General features: G+C 39.1%; 1 protein-coding gene across 4 annotated transcripts in view; it reads right to left on the bottom strand.

The window, feature by feature from the left end:
- Positions 1 to 21,953, bottom strand: part of znf407 (zinc finger protein 407) — a 379,875-nt gene that overhangs the window by 121,191 nt on the left and 236,731 nt on the right. For all 4 annotated transcript variants that reach the window (XM_052023962.1, XM_052023966.1, XM_052023963.1 and 1 more), the window contains 3 exons: positions 18,974 to 19,140; positions 5,389 to 5,472; positions 2,129 to 2,249 (listed from right to left, as the gene is read on the bottom strand). In XM_052023962.1, coding sequence (XP_051879922.1) covers positions 2,129 to 2,249; positions 5,389 to 5,472; positions 18,974 to 19,140 — 372 coding nt within the window. The remainder of the gene's footprint in view (positions 1 to 2,128; positions 2,250 to 5,388; positions 5,473 to 18,973; positions 19,141 to 21,953) is intronic.

The raw sequence follows: 21,953 nt of genomic DNA, 5'->3' as shown, positions 1-21,953 counted from the left end.
TATAGACTGAGAGCAGCTGGGAGCCCAGTAACAACCCCTGTGCCACCTCACTAGTCTCAGCCTCCCAACATGGAAACAGCTACTTCATTCCCACCTTCTATTTTCTCTGCATTAACCAAATCTTAATCCATGCTTCCAATCTCATGGTGCTTGGAACTCTGTTTAATAATGACTTATGTAGCACCTTATAAAAGACCTTGGAAAGTCCAAATACACAACATACATTGGTTTCCCTTTATTCATTCTCTGGTTATAACCTCCAAAAATCAACAGATTTATCAAACACTACCTTTCTTTCATAAATCCACATTGATGCCACCCAACCCACTATTATTTGTTCAGTACCCTGTTAATAATAATAGATTCCAGCATTTTTCCTACTACTGGCAGCAGGCTAACATTTTCTCTCTCTCTCCTTTCTTAAATAGCGAGGTTACATTTGCTACCTTTCAATTAGGTAATTGAAACTTGGAAACCACCTTGGTATCAATGGAGTTTTGAGAGAGAATTGAATTCTCCTCACCTGTGTGTTGATTAGTTCCATTAAAGGCTTGCTTCATCTCCAATACCCAGTTCTGATGAAACATTTACCCCAAAAATATGTTTCTCTGTCTTTTCCTTTTACCAATTGCTGAATATTTTCAGCCTTCACTGTCCTTATTTTTAATTTCCAAGATCTAAAGCATTCTTCCCCATCTCTAACCAAAGCTACGTTCTATGTCCCCAGAGGCTGCCTTATGAAATGGCACTTTAAAAAATCACATTTTTTTTTACTAACACTCAAAATATGCTACCCCTAATAATGAGGAATGTGGTTGGGTTGAAATGTTATTCTGATATGATCTAAATTAACACACTAACTTAATATAAACACTTCTGCCAGCTCTTTTAAGTCAAGTTAAAAATGCTAACATTCTTCAGCTGAAACTGACGTAACCATTCTCTCTCCCTCAGGGAAACAAAAGCATAATTTGAGGAGGAAAAAGAACTTTATTTAGAATCACAAAGGCAGCCATTCAGTCCATCAGTCAATTTATGCTGTCCCTTAACTGGAGTTGTCCAATTAGTTGCATGCTCCCTGCTCTTTCCTCATAGCTCTACAATTATTTTTTTCCTTAAATTTTTTATCCAATTTGTTTTTAGAAAAGCAATCTGCATACATCTCCCTTATGCAATGCATTCCAAAGCACAACAAACCCTTCAATTCCCCCTTTGCCAATGATCTTAGATCTATATCTCATGGTTAACAAATCTGTGAAATAATTTTCTCCACATTTGCTCTATCAAAATTGTTCATAATTTTGAAATTCATCAGTGAATCCTTTGTCTGATCCAAGGTGAATTCTCTGCACTTCTCTGGTTAACTGAGCCAAATTGGGATCCGAAATGTTATCAACGTTTTCAAAAGGATGTACCATATTTTCAAAAATTGTCAGCATTCACATGTCAAGTCTCTTGCAGTAAATCTTAACTTCAGCTTTAAGTGAAGTACGTTTCTCAAATGGTGATGAACTATCAGTATTAAAAATGGAAGGTTATCAAAAAACAAGAAACATACAAGAAATTAAAAAAGAGAGAATCAGTGGGAATGTTTGAGATCTGAAATAAAAATAGCGTTTTAGATACGTATATACAGTAGATCAGGTAGCAACAGATTAACATTTTGTTAATCTGTTCAGAGAGTTCTGAGTGAAACTTGCCAGAGTTTAAATTTAATGTAGTTGTTTGTTTACTAAAGCTGTCCATTTGATCAGTTTGGAGCAAACACGTCAAGTTCTCTGGTATAAGTAACCTGCAACTTCTTCAAATTAAGTGTAACCACTCCTGTATTTAAGAAAGTCATTCTTCCTGTTATCCCTCCACAATTAAACATCTGATTTTGACAAGCAATTAAAAAAATGCATCCTGAAATTTCTTCAGCACACAACTAATGAAATTAAACAAGACATGATCTGGATTGCCAAACACCCTTAAAAAATGCAATCTTTGAGGAATTTAATTCCTAATTAGATATGTAATTACTGATGCTGGTTATGTACTTAAATGGCAATGTATTTTTAATTTGAATAAACCTTTTCTCATCACCTTTAATCTTTTTCACATCAAATAGTATCTAATGAACTGTTACCTGTAATCACACCAAGGACACTTATAAGGTTTCTCTCCTGTGTGGACACGTCTATGTCGGGTCAGATGGGATTGTGTTGTGGAAGCGAAGTTGCACTGGTCACATTTGAATGGCTTTTCACCTACAAAAGAAAGCCTCATTATTTTTTTCCATGACAGACTCCTATAATTATAAGAGAGCAAGGATTAAAAAACCTTGCGACAAAAGATTTAATTTCAAAGCATTTACCCATTGACCGAGTTGAAGACCAATCATATACACTTTATTTTTGTATATGTTCACAATCTGAAGAGTCTTTTGATACTTGTATTATAAGGTGTAATGTTTTAAAAGTCACAGATTGCATATTTTTGCATCTTTCACCATAATAAAGTACCAGCTCTCAATTAAATGGTCACGACTGGATTAACCTTTTATCAGTCGTGAACACAGTGATGTTTAGCATTTTAAAATGAACAGATTTCAGAGAAAGGCAGAGCTTTCTTTATACAGGATAACAAAAAGAGAGACACAAGCAGGTATAAGAATATCAAGATTCTGAAGGTATTATAAACTACCAGAGGGGTTTAGCAGGTGGCTAGTGTTCAACTGCTGGTTTGTGTTTGCAATTCATTTACATCCTTCTTAATAACAGAGAAACAGTGAATGGGAAGGAAAGGACCAAACCAGCTTCCCTGACATAATCCTGATGCCTTGTGCATCACAATATGCATTTCCTAATTCACCCAAAATAATATGATGTTTTAAGAGAGGCAAAAAGCACACAAAACGGCCATTTTGGAGTAAAATAAGTAGAAGCAAGAGTAGGAAATCTGGCCCTTTGAGTCTGCATACCAATCATCAAGATCCTGGGTATCTTCTACCTCAGCAATATCCCATAAGCCTCAATTCCCTTAACATCCAGAAATCTATCACACTCCATTTTGAATCTCAGTGACTGAGCCTCCACAACTCTGAATGAAGAAATGTCCACTCATTTCAAATTCTGATTCTGTGACCCTTGGACTCCTCAGCCAGGGGTAACATCCTCCCTGCATCCATCCTTGCAGGTCCTGTTGGAATGTTGTAAAATTGAATGAGATCACTTCTCATTCTGTTAAACCCTGGAGACGACGATTAATCGACTCAATCCCTCTTCATATGGTAATCCCATCATCTCTGGAACCGTTTGAGTAAATATCCATTGCACTTTCTCTATGGCATGTATATCTTTTTGTTTTAAGATAGGGAGGCAAAAAAATGTGCACAATACTCCAGCTACGGTCTCACCAAGTTCCTGTGTAATTGTAGTAAGAAAAATTGGGAAATTACTTTTTAACCTCCTTAAGCAATGAAAACTAATTCAAGCCAATACCTTGACCTGGTGATTGTGAGCGATTTGTTGTTTCTACTGACTGAAACTAGTTTGGATTCAAGTTTATCAAATTTTCTGACCTTGTTTTACAGGAAGCTGGATTGTTTAGCCTGTGTTTGCTGTAACAACAATGGAGGGAGGGCAAACTGTTTATGCAAGAGTGACTGGAATACAGCCTACACCACTGTCAATCTGCTGAGAACTTCATTCCCAAACATTCAGGCTGTAGATCAGTGGCTCTGACTGGATATATTCCAGGAGATTGCTTCACATGACTGTCAGTCTCCCACTGTCTTGGCTCCACAATTGGTCACACAATGCAGTCATGTAGTGCCCCACCTTTGCAAGCCAATCAAAGAGCAAATAGGTCCAATTCATTACCCAAATGGATGATTTTCACTTCAAGCCAAGCACCCTATCCTCTCAAATCTTTTATTTAAAAAAAACCACTGATATGCAAAATTCTTGAAAGGATATGTTTCAAAAAACATAGTTTTTTTATATCTAAAGAAAGGGTACTAGAAATACTCAGCTAGTCAAGCATTATCTGCGGACAAGGAAATTGAGCCAATGTTTCTGGTCGATGATCTTTTATCAGAACAGCTCTCTGTTTCTCTATCCAGTGACACTGCCTAACTTGCTGGGTATTTTAGATGACCTCTTGTTTAATTTTCAGATTTCCAGTATCTGCAGGCTTTTTCTTTCCGTTTACAGTATTTTTTAATGAGTGTGCTACTGCATTTGTCAACTGCAAACTGGACTTCAAATTGAAACTTCTGGGGTTAGTGAGGCAGGTATTCCTGGATCATTGGCATCCTGGGTGGATGGGGGTGGTCCAAGGGGGTCAGAGGAACAGGTAATGAGAATTATTATGCTCAGGTCACCTATGGACTCCGACTGCTAGACCATTTACACCAGGATCTGTCAAGGTTTGAGATGGTCAGCTGCATATATTCAAGTACCACTCCAGAGACTTGCAATCTATACTGACACTTGAATGCAGCATTGAGCAACCACTTCAAAGATGGAAGTGGCATCTTTTGGCTAAGATGTTAATCCGAGGCAGAGATTTAAAAAAAAATGCCATGGCAAGCAAGGGCTGAGGTAAACTTCTGATACTTTTTGTGAACATTCACCTCCTACCCAAAATGATGAGTAAATTATCTAAGCCTGTAGGAGCCTCCTGTGCACTAATTTCACACTGTGTTCTCTCCGATATAACAGTGCTACTCTGACTGTAAAATGCTTTGAGATGACTGGAGCCTGTGAAAGGTGTTAAATAAATGGAATACTTCCTTTCCTCTCAGCCTAGACTGCGGTCAGTGTATAATCAAGGGAGATGTGAAAAATAAGTGGGATTTCATACCCTCACAAAGAGAAAAATGAATTTCATCCGAAGCAAGGTGTCATATAACTTTTTCCAGGAATACCATAATTAGGACAGTGCACAGGAAAATACTCCAATATTTGCTTTATGTTACAGTGCTCATGCTGTTTTTCAAAATGGTTGTGTTACCACAGAGTATCATTTGACAAGAATATGAATGTTGCTAAAAATTGGTTTGTGTACTAAAAACTAGGTATATAAATGGGTTACACCTCCATTAAGTTTATTACAGGATTACCCATGCCCCTGTCACAGGCTGGTACAGAACAATCTCAGCATTAATACATTAGTCCGGATTTAATAGGAGGATTTTCCTATCAGCTACTTTCTCTTTACATATAAATCACAAGCGTAGTGTATCTACTACAAATCATTTATTATGCCAATAACTTAGCACTGAAGCAATTAGCAGTTTGACTGCGCAGAAAACACTTTTTTTTCTGCTAGGGTAGGTCACAATTATAATTTTTCATCTTTTTGATAGGTATTGCCCTAAAGAGGTGGATGACTTGAACTGACCTGTGTGCTGTCGCCGATGTTTGGTGAGAGCGTGGCGAGTTCCACCAGCAAATCTGCAGAGGTCACACAGAAATGACTTCTCCCCTGTTGCAATAATAAACAGATAAGAAGAGCGTGGAGGTCACAGATCATTAAAACATATCTATCAAGCCTCTCAGGGTTGCTAATTCCTCCAATCAAATGTTTCCATGTAAATATGTCAAATGGGAATGAAATTACCACTGCAGTTTATTGACTGAGATAAAATCTGAAAAGCACCACTGAACATAATTACATACTTGTCAGACCCATAAAAATTAGCTTTAATATCAATGGAATGGTTTTGTACAACTTCATTTCGGCTAGATGTCTTCCAGATGGGGCTGCTTTATGCACTTGAACAATTTTTATGTGTATCCTGCCTCTTTACCCCTCAATTCCCACAGACCCAGTCACTCAATGTTGATTCGCCCATTTACAATGGCAGCTGGAAGTCACTAAAAGGTTTCTTAAGCACCAGCTATTGGACGCACAAACTCAGTGGGACAAAGCTTTAGCTTAACTAGGCGCACAGAGGGTGCAAGCTCACTGGGTCAAAGCAAAAGGAGTCAACTTTTGTGAAGCCACAATCTAAAATGGGAATGAGTGCCGTACTTAAGATGCATTAATAACAAGGTGCAACAACAGACTGCATATCAAAAGCACTTATCAATATTATCCATTGATCTATAAATCGAATTGGCTTATGTTAGTAAAAGGAGCATGTAACCGATATAGCTCTTGAAACTCTTGCCATTCTCCAATAGTTGTTTTTTATCCACACTGTTCTGACATTGTTCATTTCAAATACAAGGAAAATAAAAATCTGACAATATTTCTTTCTAAACAACACCTTGGATGGTTTTCAAATCTTAAAATGCTGGAAAGCATCAAACCAGTGAAAAGAGAATACATTAAGCAAATTTTGTAAATTGATCTGAAAATGAAATTTCTTCCTTTCCCGTGGTTAAAACGATGACTGACTTCCTGAATAAAGCACAACAGCTCAATCATTATCTGGAATAGCATTCTACCTGGAGCTTTACTTTTCCAAGGTGGGGAGTTGAAAAGAATGTGCCATTTATGTACATTTCTTGCAAAAATGATCCAGCCCCACTAAGGTTAAAACAAGAAAATGCTTTTATTTTTCTGGTAATAATTTAAATTAAAAATGTTATTTTTTGCCTTCATTAAGCCTGATGTGATATTATCTTGCAGCAACACAGCACTGGTCTGGCTTTTTTTTTGCAAAATTCTGTAATGCGAGCAGAAAATGATTGCAAACAAAAGATGAGGTTTAGATAGGCAAACCCATATAAAAATGCAGTTAAGTTACCTAGTCCAGTTTTTCCCATTAACCCTGCATTCACTGGCCTGTACTGGTTCCCAATCGAGCAAGACCATATATATGTTTTCAAAATCTTCCATGCTTCATGCCACACCCACTATCACCAGCACCCTCTCAACCACATACACCATCTGATGCCTCTGCATTCTTCCAGTTCTGGGATCACGCAGATCCCTGAATTCCATCACTCTTCCGTTAGCAGCCAGCTATCCCAGATCTAAACTGTGGAATCCCTCTCTAAGCCTCTCCACCTTGCGACCCTTCTTGCTTTAAAATACTCTTTAAGATCAATCACTTTAACCAAGTTTCTAGCCAGCTGCTAATATCTCCTTGTGTGATTCTACACCATGTTTTGTCTAATCATGCTCCTGTGAAGTGCCTTGGGACATTTGACTTTGGTGAAGTGTTATATGCGGGTCACTTTCTGTCCTGTTTATTCATTTGGTTCTTCCTTTAAGTCCTGAAGAAACATTCATATTTTCTACAATGAATAAATCCAGAGTTGCTGTTATCAGGGTTTGTTTAAGCATCTTGAAGGCATGTCGTAGCCTTATGGACAATATTGAATTCTACCAATTCAAATAGGTTGATTTTCCATCTGTGTCGGTCAACCATCAGTAATATTAGATCAGCTTGTTTCTTTTTCCCATCTTTCTTTTTTCTCTCAAGGAGTAGAGGACATGCCCAGCCTGACCTACTGGGCATGCCTTCCTGCTCTTCATTTTGCAACTCCTACACTCTTTTGTATATCTTCTCACTCTCTACCTGCTCCTGTTCACTCATTGACCAGATAACCTTGTTCATAGCTTATCCCCATGGTCACTCCAGTTTCACCCTATCAGAGACATCCCCCTTCCCCATCCTCCCTGCAGTTTATTGAGGTGTTTTTGTCTCCTTCCCAGTTCTGACGAAGGGGCTTTGACTTAAAGGATTGACTCTGTTTTGCTTCCCACAGATGCAGCCCGATTTGCATTTCCAGCATTTCCTGTTTTTATTTCATTTTACCATGTTCTAACAGCCTTTTATCCAGTACCCAAATGCAGATTATAATCCAATAAATTTGATGTCATTATGTCAAAATTGTTAATCATGCAATCATTAACACATGGAATGCCTCAGCCATCAACATCAAATACCAAATCCATCACCCACAAAAAGAGTGAAAACAAATTCTTCCTCAGATAAATGATTACAAATAACAAGTGTATGGAAGTGATTATCAGGGAGTAATCTAATTTCAGGCTTCAGAACACCATCGTTTATGGGAATGATGTGAACCCTTTGATTAACATTACTGTCTAAGAATAATTCCCAGGTGTCTATTATTTGCTATTTAAATCAATTTACTGAATAAAAGAAATACTGAGAGGTTATTTTCATTTGAACTCATTGGTTGTTGACCATGTTTGGAGCAATTTCACCAACACAAATGACAAAGGCACGGCAAGTACACAGGGAATCATTTTTATCTGCAACAGTCCAGTATCGCTGTCTCTGTTTGCCTGGTCTGCTCATAGAATAAAACTCTATCAAACTAATCAAATAATTCTGTAACTTGAAGTAAGTTTAATGAATAAGTTAGATATTCTTTTCCCTTTGACTTGGAAGCTGATTTTAGGCTTTAATGCATCTTAATATTAAGCATTTCAGCTATCTAGAAATGACTTGTTTCCAAACTAACATCATTCAAGATTATTCAAGGTCTAAATATGAACAAGGTTTCAATGTTATTAACTACAAGTAACTTGTCTTAAATGGACTACTATAGATTACATCACTCTTATTAAAATCTGGCCTGTTTGATCTGTTCTTATCGTAGCCCATGGTGCACCTTGTGGTAAAAGGACTGTTCACCAATCTACTCTTTCACCTTCTTTACTCCAGAGATAAAGAGAGCAAACCAACCTCTTAATAACCACCAAATTTTCTCTGAGATCTGTCTGGAAGTCACAGTTCAGTGGCGTAGGTCAAACTGAACTAGTTCACCTGCACACCTAAGGCGATCTTTTAAATCTTTAGTCTACTAAGGAACCAGGAGCAGTGTAACAAGTATGTAGTGACTGTTCTTAAGAGTTAAGATTGCTTCCTTTAATGAAGGAGGATAAAAGAAGTGCTTTCATATGGAATATCACTTCAAAAGATATTGCTTTTATGTTAATATAATGCAAACTATATGCATTTTCCCCCCGAACATGTTCTACTTTTTAATTTAAATGCACAGTGACATGGAAACAAATCCTTTATTTTCTATTAGGAAACAGACACTGTCCCCTATCTCTCATTATGGTGCAGACTACAAAATCTAACAACAAAAATCCATAATATTGATTGGAACAAGTCTCCACAATTATTCTTTAAAAGGAAACACTGACGATAAATTACATCTGCACTGGCTTTTCATCTAGTGTTCGATGCAAGTGATCTCGGAGGACAGTCTCGAGACCTTAAATCGTCAACACCCTTTTCAACGAGGCTAAGGAGTTTTTAGCATCCCAGACAAAAAGCCGAGGGAACTCCCATTACTTTTGGGATAAGTATATTCAACATTCAAGAACTATGAAATTCTAACTCTTGCTACAAAATACATGTCAGATGCTCCACCCCCATTCTCTAATTAAGAATTGGGCTAGATAAGACTGAACCCAGCCTGCTGGCCAATACCCCTGCGTAGGCCCAATGTGGACAGCTGATCTTGCTGGTCCTTTGGAGCCTCTGGTGAAGTGGCAAGGTTGGGACAGTCACTGGGTTCCTGCCCTGGAACTACCCGACAGAGAACAAAGCTACAACTCTGCTTTGTCATCTGTCAAACTGGGCAAAGATTTTATGTGTTTAATGTGTCTGATATTCAGAAACATCTAAAATAGATTAAATTGAAATAAATAATTAAATATTAAGATCATTTAAATGTCTTTTTTTTAAATAAAAATAATTGATGAAATGTAAAGCACTTAGAAATAATTAACAATAAACAAAAGTAAAATTAAAAAAAACTTAACCTACATCTCATAGACCTGAATTACCACATTCATGAACTATCTTGTTATTCCTTTTTTTCTGGACTATTTATTTATTTCATAACTTATAATACTTTTACGTCTTTGCACTGTACTGCTGCTGCAAAACAACAAACCACATCATCCAAGTCAGTGATAATAAGTCTGATTCTGATTCCAATGAAGGGGTTTGAATCTTCATTGAAACCTATGCGTCTCCTATCGTAACTTCAGCAAGACTGTTCCCCACCCTTCCCCCAGGTGGAGTCCAGTGTCGGACCACAGTCATAGATGCAGTGCTGTCACTTAGTAAGACTTGTGGACATCTGCCTTCCATGGCAGGTGGACAGAAGTTTGAGGTTTGGTAAAGTTTAAACAACTGAATACCATTGTTCCAATCAGAATCAATGATTTCAACCAGCAAGCTTCAACCCAACATATCATGAACCAGGACACTGCTTGAGTGATTTGCTAAGTTAAGGCCAGCAATTAATATAATGTACAATGCTGTGCAAAGCTAAAGAATATTTTCCATTTTTATCATTGAACCAGGCAGCTGAAGCCATGGTTGTCAATGGTGGAGAAATTAAATTTAGCAACAATCAAATTCAGCAACAATATTCAGTAAACAAAATTCAGCAACAATCACGTTATATGTTAATGATGTGGATGTCGGAATAGATGGCTTTGTGGCTAAGTTTGTGGATGATACAAGGATAGGTGGAGGGGCAGGTAGTGTTGAGGAAGCAGGGAGTCTGCAGAAGGACTTGGACAGGTTTAGAGAATGGGCAAAGAAGAGGCAGATGGAACACATTGTAAGGAAGTGTACAGTCATGCACTTTGGTAGATTGAATAAAGACATAGACTATTTTATAAACAGGGAGTGAATTCAAAAATCGGAGGTGCAAAGGGACTTGGGAGTCCTAATGGATTCCCTAAAGGTTAACTTGCAGGTTGAGTCAGTAGTAAGACAGGCAAATGCAATTTTACCATTCATTTTGAGAGGACTAGAATATAAAAGCAAGGATGTAATGCTGAGGCTGTATAAGGTATTGGTCAGGCCACATCTGGAGTATTGTGAGCAGTTTTAGGGCCCCATATCTAAGTAAGGATGTGCTGGCCCAGGAGAGGGTCCAGAGGAGGTTTACAAGAATGATCCTGGGAATGAAAGGGTTAATGTATGAGGAGTATTTGATGGCTCTGGGCCTATACTCGCTGGGGTTTAGAAGGATGAGGGGGGGGATCTCATTGAAATCTACCGAACATTGAAAGGCCTCGATAGAGTGGACATGGAGAGGATGCTTCCAGTAGTGGGAGAATCTAGGACCAGAGGGCACAGCCTCAGAATAGAAGGGTGTCCCTTTAGAACAGAGATGAGGAGGAATTTCTTTAGCCAGAGGGTGGTGAATCTGTAGAATTCATTGCCACAGACGGCTGTGGAGGCCAAGTCATTGGGTATATTTAAAGCGGAGGTTGATAGGTCCTTGATTAGTAAGGGCGTTAAAGGTTACGGGGAGAAGGCAGGAGAATGGTGTTAAGAGGGCAAAAATAAATCAGCCATGATCAAATGGTGGAGCAGGCTTGATGGGCCGAAAGGCCTAATTCTGTCCTATGTCTTATGGTCTTATTATGGTCCAAAGAAGTGCAGTTACCTCAGAGGGGTTGAGGCTTGAGATTGCAGGGATTTTAAAACATTAGCTGCACTTGGAGTACTGTGTACAGTTTTAGTCACCCTGTTATAGGAAAGATGTGGTTAAACTGAAACGAGTGCAGAAAAGTTTTACGAAGACGTTGCCAGAACTAGAAGGCCTGAGTTATAGGGAGAGGTTGGCCAGGCTACATCTTTATTCCTTGGAACGTAGGAGAATGAGGGATAACCTTACAGAAATGTTTAAAGTTACGGGAGGCATAGATAAGGTGGACAGTAACAGTCTCTTCCCCAGGGTAAGGGAGTCCAAAACAATGGGGGCATAGGTTTAGGGTGAGAGGGGAAAGATTTAAAAGGAACCAGAGGGCCAACTTTTTCACGCAGAGTTTGGTAGTGAGTATATAGAATGAGCTGGCTGAGGAAGTGGTTGAGGCAGGTACAATAGTATAATTTAAGAAGCATTTGGACAGTTACATGGAGAGGCAAGGCTGAGTGGGATATGGGTTGAACGCAGGAAATCGGGACTAGCTGGATGGGCACCTTGGTCAGCATGGACTGGTTGGGCTGAAGGGCCTGTATCCGTGTGTATAGCTCTATTACTCTAGACTTTTAAAGTTGAGTTGTTGCTGAAGTGAGAGCCAGAGTTCTCACAGAGGTGAATGAGAAATACTACAAATTGAGTCACAGGTAGCAAACACATCTGATGTATACAAAACTGCTTCCTACAAGTTAAGATGTTATAGATGTTAAAGATGTTCAAGATTTTATGGTCATCTTTGAAGCAAACATGCTCACCACCAACTAAGGAAAACTGTGCAAAGATCTGGTAATCTTTAAGGCTGGCATCACCAGTATCAAAATTGGTTGTTCTGTAGCATCAGTTCAAAGCAAGCGTCTAATTTAACATCATGCCATCAATTACACTGAACAGCAAATCACATTGAAGAATTCTTGCAGACTACTAACCAGGAAGGAAAAACAAAGGCCATAATTTTAAACTAAATTAAATACTTTATAAAATTGTGAAATATATTATTAACACAGAATCTCAAATATCATAAATAAACTGTAATTTTTTATGGCAAGTTTTCTAAACAGTAATTATGATTAAGTATATCATTATAAACCTACTTGGACACACTCTGCAATATTTAAGGTATTCTAGAGTGAAACTAGTTTGTACATTCAGTGCATTTCTCCCAGGTCCTTTAGAGAAGTTTATAAAGGTGCATCCTGTGTACAGAAATTTTGTGATTTCTGTGTTGAAATAGGCACACGAGAAATCCCCAAATTGGTGCCTGTTTTATAGTGCAATAATGGAAAACGCCAATAGCTTTGTCATCGTTAGAGCTGAAAAATAAACGCCATCTTGTTTCACAAAAAAAAACAAAATGCATAAAGCTTGATTAAAAGATAGTATTATACACCCTGAAGGTCACATAGTCCTATTGCCTTAGCAAGCATAGGTTAGAATTTTCAACTCTCCAGAACTGGCTAAGGGTCTCTTGGAGTTGAAGATTAATCGCCAAGAAAAAGATACAAGCAATAAAAATCAAAGTGGAGGTTAAGAAAAAGATTGGAGATAGGCAAATGGGTAGTTTAATTGGGCAGGGCAGCTGGAGGTCGTAATGGAAGTTGTTGTTTTTCACATGTAGAAGCCTTGAGGAATGTGCATCTCCAGAGCTTGAACCACTCGTCAGATCAAACAGTTTAGTCTGTATTTAGTGCAAGGATTCCTTTTACAGCTTGGAAAGTAGCTGGGATTTTCAAGTTCCAGGTTAACAATTCTCATTCTTTGGAAGTCTAGTCATGCACTTAAATCAAGCATGCTTCTTCTCAGTCCATTGTAATGCAAACAAAGGATGGTTCCATAAACAGTGCAACCAGGAGTTGCAAAAGTTGGACTGATTTATTTTTCGATAAATGGACATATTCTTTCAAACAAAGGTTGCAAAGCAAATGTGTCTTTATTTCAAAGCAACTGGTTGCTCCAGATTCCAACATCTGCAGTCTGTTGTGCCTCTTTTTATTTCAAAGGTTGTTTGCCACCAAGGTTAGAAAATTGTGGTTAATCTGAAGCAAGTCTCAAGCACTGTGTTTTGCAGGTGTTCACAGGATGGGAGTCTGAAATTGATTCCAACTGTTTAACTCAGACTTTTGTGATTTGTGATGTTAGAATCAAATGTATCTGCATGCAAATGGCAATGCATTAAGGTGGCTGTAGTCTTTTATATTAATTGATAATCTATTTTTTTTGGCAATATTTATTAAGTTCTTCAAATAATTAAAGAAGAACTTAATAAATAATTAAACAGGTCTGCTGTCTGACATGTGGCCTTGTACACACACTGTAAGATGGAATAGAGGATCTTCAGGTCAACTGAAGGATAGTGTCCAATTCTGGGAACTGCACAGTAAAAAGAATGCCCATGCTTGGAAGGAAAGCAGGGGAGATGTGTTGGAATGACAATATCTCTGATATGAGGGGAGACCAGAGGAAAAGATCTCCTGAGCTGAAAAGAGACTTAAAAGAAATGTTTCAAATTATGATGGATTTTGATAAGGCAGATTATTTAACATCTTTCCTGAAAAGTTGGTACCCCTGGCAGAGTAGCACTCACATAGATCTGCTTGAAAGCTAAACACATGCTAATTGTCTGGTTCAATTATTACATGGGAAGCTCTCTATTCAGAGCGATATGGCTTAAAATAAATCATTCCAGAAAAACACACAGACTCTGGACTATGTGCTACACAGTTACTCTGAGAACTAATGGGATTTCGTTTTTGTTAATGTAAGAGGTTGATAAGGACTCTGCTTAGCTCTATATAATAAATCAAGGGTACTTCAGTCCAACTTTAGCCTAATTCACCTTTTATTTGAACTGTACTGGAGTATGTAAAATTTTAGCTGTCAAATTCTACAATTATGTGCTTAAATCTCTCCTTCCGGGTTTCCAAGGTACTACAACACAGAAACTGCCCTAACCATAGTTTTATGAGACTGTTGAGCAATATCCTTTCTGGAACATTGTGCAGGTTCTTCTATAGTCACACCATTCATTTTCAATATCCCTCTTCAGATGAAGGGTCTTGACCCGAAATGTCGACTACCCATTTCCCTCCAGTTGCTGCCTTACCCGCTGAGCTCCTTCAGCATCTTGTTTGTTGCTCCCGGTTCCAGCATCTGCAGTCTCTTGTCTGGCTCAGTGGGGCTATCCTCGATAGGTTCCAATCTTCCCCTCACCAGAGCTACAACTCTTCCCTCTTCGATGCTGTTACCTCCCAAGGATTCATCTGTGGCTCCTTTTTTTAATCTCATTCACATCCAGGCAGCACAGTGGCCCACAAGCAGAGCTGCTGCCTCACAGCTCCAAATGCTGCAGTGCTGCCTGTGTGGAGTTTGCACGTTCTCCATGTGACCCTGGGGTACTCAGGTTTCCTTCCACATCCCAAAGATACCTACAAAAGTTGCTAGGTTAATTCGCCACTGTAAATTGTCCCGAATGTGTAGGTGAGTGGTAGAATGTGGGGTGAGTTGATGGGCTCCAGTCTCCACAGTAGTGAGGGAATACTGCACAGCCAGAGGTGCCAACATTCAGATGAGACCAATCTACCTTTTCAAATCCTCTTATAATTTTGAACACTCTATTAAATCCCCCCTCAACCTCAGCTCCCAATAGATCAATCCTCCTTTAGCAGTCCTTCATACAGCCCACTGTGCTCGTGAGAAATCACGAATAATACAATCACCTAGGTGGTTGAACATTGATCAATGATTCCCTGCCCTTAGAGCAAAGACCCTACGTCAGCTTCTTAACCTTGGCAATACTCCCGTTGATCTTCTCAGCACGTTTTGCAAGGCTTTGAGATCTTTCCTAAATTATAGTAGCCTGAACTGGACACAAGTCTTTGATTGACCCGAATATATTCTATTTCCTGTTAGTTTAAACACAAGGGCACACCTGGTATTCATCTGTACCCTCAATGAACTAAACAAATTATTGCTTGAAAAAAAATCTGATTGTTTAACTGTGCGGCAGTGCAACAGCTCAAACTGCAAACTTCTTATGTAAAATAAGCTGAGGCCTCCAGTTAGTTGCAACACCACCTCATTGTATACCTCACCACTGAATGACTGGGGATGCTGTGAGGTTGCTGCACTTATATGGTGTTGACAAGCTAAGTGTGAGAAAGCAAACTAATTTTTATCCTTGCAGAGCCAAAAGCCCCTTTAAAGACATGGCACTGCCAATCAACTTCTGTGGTATTATTATACATTTGGAATCTCATTCCTTCAGGTGTTAATTATTATTGGAGAAATTTAAAATGTTAAGTTTAAAATCATCATTAGAGTCACAGAATTATACAGCTCAGAAACAGGCCCTTCAGCCCACCACATCCATGACCCATCTGCACTAATCCCACTTGCCAGCATTAGATCCATATCCTTCTATGTCTTGCCTATTCTAGTGATAAAACAAGCATTCTTTGAAAACTTTTCCTTTCTATCTCTTCTCTTTTATGAATCCAATCTTTCTGTCCCTTACTTTATATCATTCTCTGCACCTGACTTTTCTTTAAATTCATGCTCTCTGAAACACTCGTTCTCCCTCCTTACACTGATTCTCACCCTGTCAATTTAATTGGTCGAGGAAATACGTAATTGTTTGCCCTGTTCATTTGGGCTGCAGTTTCCCCCATCTTGTGACATCAATGACTTGCTAAGATTTCAAAAGGCTAGCAGCACCGGAGCAAGTCATAGAGTTACACAGCACAGAAACAGACCCTTCAGCCCAAATGGTCCATACCAACCAAGGTGGCCCACCCAAGCAAGTTCCATTTGCCAGCATTTGGCTCATAACTCTCTAAGCCTTTCCAATCCATGTATCTGTGCAATTGTCTTTTAAAAGCTGTTAATGTACCTGCCTCAACCACTTCCTCTGGCAGTTCATTCCACATACTTACCACCATTTGTGCAAAAAAGTTGCTCCTCAAGTTCCTATTAAATCTTTCCCCTCTCACCTTAAACCTATGCCCTCTAGTTCTTGATTCCCCAACCCTGGGAAAAAGACTGAGTGCATTCACCTGATCTACGCCCCCCCCCCCATGATTTTATATACCTCTATATAAAATCACCTTTCAGTCTCCTATGCTCCAAATCTGACACATTACAGGTGGATAACAATACTATTAGGTGATCTGCCACAGGAAACTATGACCCAGTAGCACTAAACTGAAGGGAAACTGAACCCATATTTATTTATTGCTAAAATTAATCTATCAGAGTTTGACTGGAGATGATCACTAGAAAAGCTGTATTTCCTTATTAAAGAGCCCAAGAAACGAGTACAGCATTAATCGGTTTAAAAGCATATAAAAAGTTTTAAAATATCTCTAATTAATATATTACTGTATCAATGAAGATGGAAGACTATTATTTCAGGGCCTCCAGCTTTTTATTCTCTGATACTTCAGGAAGTGGTTATAAGTTCAGAGAACACTAATCGCACAGTTACATTGGCGCGGGTGAACTGGTGAAGCTATTCAGTTATAATTGCTGTCACCCTGGCATCTCATTGTGTCTTTATTTGATTATATGCACAGACATCCTCAACAGGTCTATAAGAAAATCACTTTTTTTTAAATGCAATGATGCCTGAAATTCATCCACCATCATTCAGCCTAAACTATGAGCTTACCCAGAAAATTAATTGCAAAAGTGTTGCCATTTTGAAACTAATAATTTATTTCCAACCTTAATTGGGAGAGGGGACTGAATAAATCAGGGTCATTTCCAAGCAAAGAGCAAGCAGAACCAAAAAGGGATTCAACCCAAGGACAAACACAACCAAAACTCGGTTCTGGGAATTTGGGGTTTGGGGAATTGGGACAGTGAGGGTCATTTTACTCCAATGTGGAACACTAGTGGATCTGCTGCCAAACTAAGTTATACTCTAACTGACAGTAACTTCAATCAGGCAGTATATTCCACCCAATCCCATTAGTGACTCGCCAGGTGAACTAGGTTAGAACTGTCCCCACATTTTCTGAATTTGACTAGAGTCTCTGAGTAATAATTTTAAACTTCAACTCCACTGACATTTGTATTTTCAATTTCTCTTCCATGTACTATGCTTCTGTGAAAAGCCTGCATCTCATTGAGGAAAGTGCTGGAAATGTGAGAGTGGTTCACAGTCCATTCATGGCTTTGCATGATGTTGGCTTCAGGGTTGGTGTAAAAAAATCGTACATTTTGCTAATAACTTCCTGTGAAGCTGTTTATTTTAAGTAAAGTAACCTGTGATACTGAAAACCAAAGCAAATTTAATGGACTGCTAACAATTATGATCCATTTTTTTTTACAGTACAGGACTCAAGACAGTTTGGGTTTTCCCAGAGCCCTGCAAGCATGTTTCTAAAACTGCAGTTATCTCAAGATTTCTGGAAGGGTGAAATACATTTTTCTCCCTATTGGCTCAGCTTGTCTATAATAACCAGCACTGTGCCTTTTGTTGCCTGTCTATTGGCTCAGCTTGTCCATAAGAATTGACATTGTGTCTTTTGTTGTCCACCTGTTTGTAAATTACTTCCCTAAGCCACGATAGGGAAAGAAGTGAGCTTGAGAATTCTGCAAGTTGAAGACAAGTCTCCAAGTCAGGAACTGAACAAGCAGAGCTCACCCTGAGGTGATCCCAATGTTGTGGAAATGCCCTGTTATGTAAAGGCGGCAGATTTTACAAGGCCATGGGAATCAGAGAATCATTGAGTCATACAGCACAAAAACGGGCTCTTTGTATGAACATCAATTACCCATCTATACCAAAAGCTCTGCAAAAGGAATCATCTCATGAAGATTCTCTCATGTTCTGGGGACTTTGCTGAAGAGAAATTTCTCCTTGCCCTCCCCACCCCCATGGATTTGAGTTTACCAAAACTCTGCTTCCCATGTCCTAACCACGCCAGAGTTTGCTGATTTACACTGGTCCTTAGTCTCGTAATGCCTCAGTTTGATAATTTTCTTTATCTTTAATCTGTGCCTAGCCTTTGACCTCCCTAACCAATAATCCTGACAAACCTTTGATCTCTGCATTCTTCTAATTAAGTCCTCTTAATTATCTCTGAATTCCAAAGCCCCACCATTTGTGAGTGTACCTTCAACTGCCTGGGCGCTAAACTCTGGAATACCCTCTCCAAGTCCCTCTACTTCTCCCTATCCCTCTCTCTGCTCCTTCAGTTCTTAAAACCTACCTGCCCGACCAAGCTTTTGATGCCTAAACACACAGTTCAGTGTGAAACATTGTCTGATAAAGCTCTTTGGGATAAAGATGCTGTATAAATGTTGAAGGTTTAACTCTCAAAGAGTTAATGAACGGAGTGAGAGAAATTAACAAGGGAGAACTGAAATCCAAACTTCATCAACACTTATCGGTTGGAGCAAAGAGTCTTTTATAATGGTGCAATTACTCTGTAGGTGAATTATTTTGGATACATGAACTACCGCCAAGTTTCCTTTGGCTAGATGTACATTGCTGACAGATTTAACAATTCCTTTATTCAAACGGTTAAAGTACAAACCTGTGTGGGTCCTGAAGTGATCTCTCATGGCGGATGCGGTGAGGAAGGAATAGTGGCAGGTCAGCCAAGGGCACTTGAAAGGCTTCTGGCCCATATGCAGCTTCTTGTGGTTGGTCAGGGCCCACTTCTCTGTGAATGTCCGGTCACAAATTTCGCACACAAATTTCCTGTTGTGCAAAATAAAAAGATGGAGGTTTGGATGCAAGGTGCAAGAAGGGATAAGAAAATTAAAACCACACATGCAGTACTACTAGAGCACGTTAAAAAAAACAAACCATTGTATCTGTATGGACTTTCTCCAGACAGAATTGCAGGCTGTGCCTGTCACGTCTATATAACCAGGCATTGATTTTCCTGTCGACACCAGGCACTTCAGCCATTTATTCTCTGCTCCACAGTTGGACCCAAAGGGTTTGAAAAATTCTGTTACAGTCCAGTTGCCCCTAAGGCAAATGTGAGAATGGATTTCACCTGTATGGTCCTCTCACTTATCCAGGGTGCGTGCTGTCAGAGCAAAGGCTAAACGGAAAATCATCCACGCAAGGTTACTCAACCAATCACACCAGCGTGAACTTAACCACTGCCGCGGTGCGCACACTCCTGGCTCAGCACACAGCTTGGAATCACAGTCGTTGCTGAACATTCCCACATTTTTATGCCCTGTGACTAGACAAACCTCACAAGGCTTGACTCCATATGGTAAGAGGCATTGATTAACTTGGTCCTGTAGCCAGATAGGCTGCAAGTGCCTCAAGAGATGCACTGGACTGAAGTAAAAAAATAACAACCACAGTTTGTTACTGAATGCACTGTATAAATATTGCACCTGTGAAATCTTGTCTCATTTATAACCAGCTTTTAAATGGTGTTTCAGGGTTGTCATTTGAAGATATTTAGCCCATTTATATTTTAATAAAACTGCAGTGTACATATAACATAAACCCCCAATTTTTTGAGGAAAAGATATGATAGCAAACATATCAGACTGAATGCAATCACCACATCCCGTCAGCTTTGACATTAAGATGAGATGAACTTACCATTCTGGCTGAAGATAAATTTACATAAACTATTTTGCAAAACAGTGGCAAACAAGTTAGTAAAAAAATACTTCCATCCACCAAAATATCACGTAAAGGAGGCTGTATTTTGGATAGGTTGAGCATGTCAAACTGAAGTACAAGCAGCATGAACCTGACGCTGTGCATATGTTGCAAACAATTCTGGCACAGCCATTGTCCACTGCTCACGTTTGGGCTGTGGTTCATGTCTGGGCACTGTGCGACACATCCTTGTTGTTGGATGATGAGACTGGTCATGAGTTCTTCATGTTATGGGTACAGGGCAAAATCACTCAACAGGAGCATTGCAGGTAAGTTGTTGTCAAACTTTTTGATTCCATGAACAGCAGTCCACTTTGCTTGCCACTGCCCAAGATGCAAGGTTTCCTAATCCTTACCAAATATCCATAAGAAGGCATCTTAAAATAACTGCTTAAAAACTTTGAGATGCCACTTGAACACTGCAGATCTAATCCCCTTATGATCTAATTGTATGAAAGACCTAAAAATGCACAACAGGTTGGCCACAGAAATAAAAAGACTCTATAGACTTCTGAAGATTCAGGTTCAAAATGGTAACCTATCTTTTGTTGCTTATTGGAATGGTGTATATTTCCAGCCTTTGCAATTGTCTCCCTAGCCATTGATACCAAATCCTTGCCTCCTATGAAGTCCAATCCTAATGCTATCAATACAACAAAAGTGCAGAACAAGTGCTTTGCCAAGTGCTAAAGAATCCAACCCAAAGACATGGGATTACGCACAATATTGATTCATCAAGAAACACCACCATACACTGCCTTTAGATAATCCCTTGAAAAAAGCACAATGATACAACCTCTGGTCCCTGCACCCTGTCCCACCCTATGTGAAGATGCCTTAGTGCATGACAACTGTGCAGACACTCTCCACTCTTCATACAGGTAATACTGTAAACTAGATGTTCTTTATAAAAAGTGTGACATTTCTTGAGAGAAAGCTGAACTCAGAACATCATGAAAACCAGCCTCCCCTCCATGTACTCTGTCTACAATTCCCGCTGCCTCGGAAAAGCAGCCAAATTAATCAAAGACCCTTCCTACCATAGACATTCTCTCTTCTCCCCCCCTCCCATCAGGCAGAAAATATAAAAGCCTGAAAGCACGTATTACCAAGCTCAAAGGCAGCTTCTAACCCACTGTTATAAGACTACTGAACGACAAGATGGACTCTTGACCTCATAATCTACCTCGTCATGGCCTTGCACCTTATGTCTGCCTGCACCTTCTCTGTATCAGTAAAACTATATTCTGCATTCTATTATTGCTTTTCCCTGGTACTAGCTCGATGTACAAATGTTGTGAAATGATCTGTATAAATGGCATGAAAACAAAGTTTTTCACTGTACCTTGGCACATGTGACAATAATAAACCAATTGCCAATTGAAAAAGTCCTTACACAACCACTTAGGTAATCAAAATTAAATTCACGTGGGCCCAAAAGCAGTATGGAATTTTTTTTTAAAGTGTGAGCATTCCTGAGGCTATGGCAGTAAAAAGGCAAATTAAAAAGACAAATAACTGTAGTTAAAAAAGCACATGCAAGCAAAAACACATCGGTATTCAAAGACTATCAGAAAATGCACAATGGTTTGTGCGTTACATATTTTGTAGTCCTGTTTCAACAGCTTCTGTCAAGGTGTAACAATTACAAAATCATAGTTTAATGTCTGGAAGTTAGTAAAAATATTCAACAGTCCTATTCTGGACTTATTCTGCACATTTAGGTAAAAGCATTATGTTTCACTTCCAACTAAGCAACCAATTATATGTACACACGCACACACACACAATATCAATGATTCATGTCAATAAGCGATAAAATTACCAGCCACTGATGTGACAGCCGATAGCCTATGGCTTGTTGAAAATGGGTGAAA

Source organism: Pristis pectinata, chromosome 9, assembly GCF_009764475.1.
Source record: "Pristis pectinata isolate sPriPec2 chromosome 9, sPriPec2.1.pri, whole genome shotgun sequence".
Taxonomy (NCBI): Eukaryota; Metazoa; Chordata; class Chondrichthyes; order Rhinopristiformes; family Pristidae; genus Pristis; species Pristis pectinata.
Note: the sequence above shows the minus strand (reverse complement) of the source record. Positions and strands in the feature narration are given on the sequence as shown.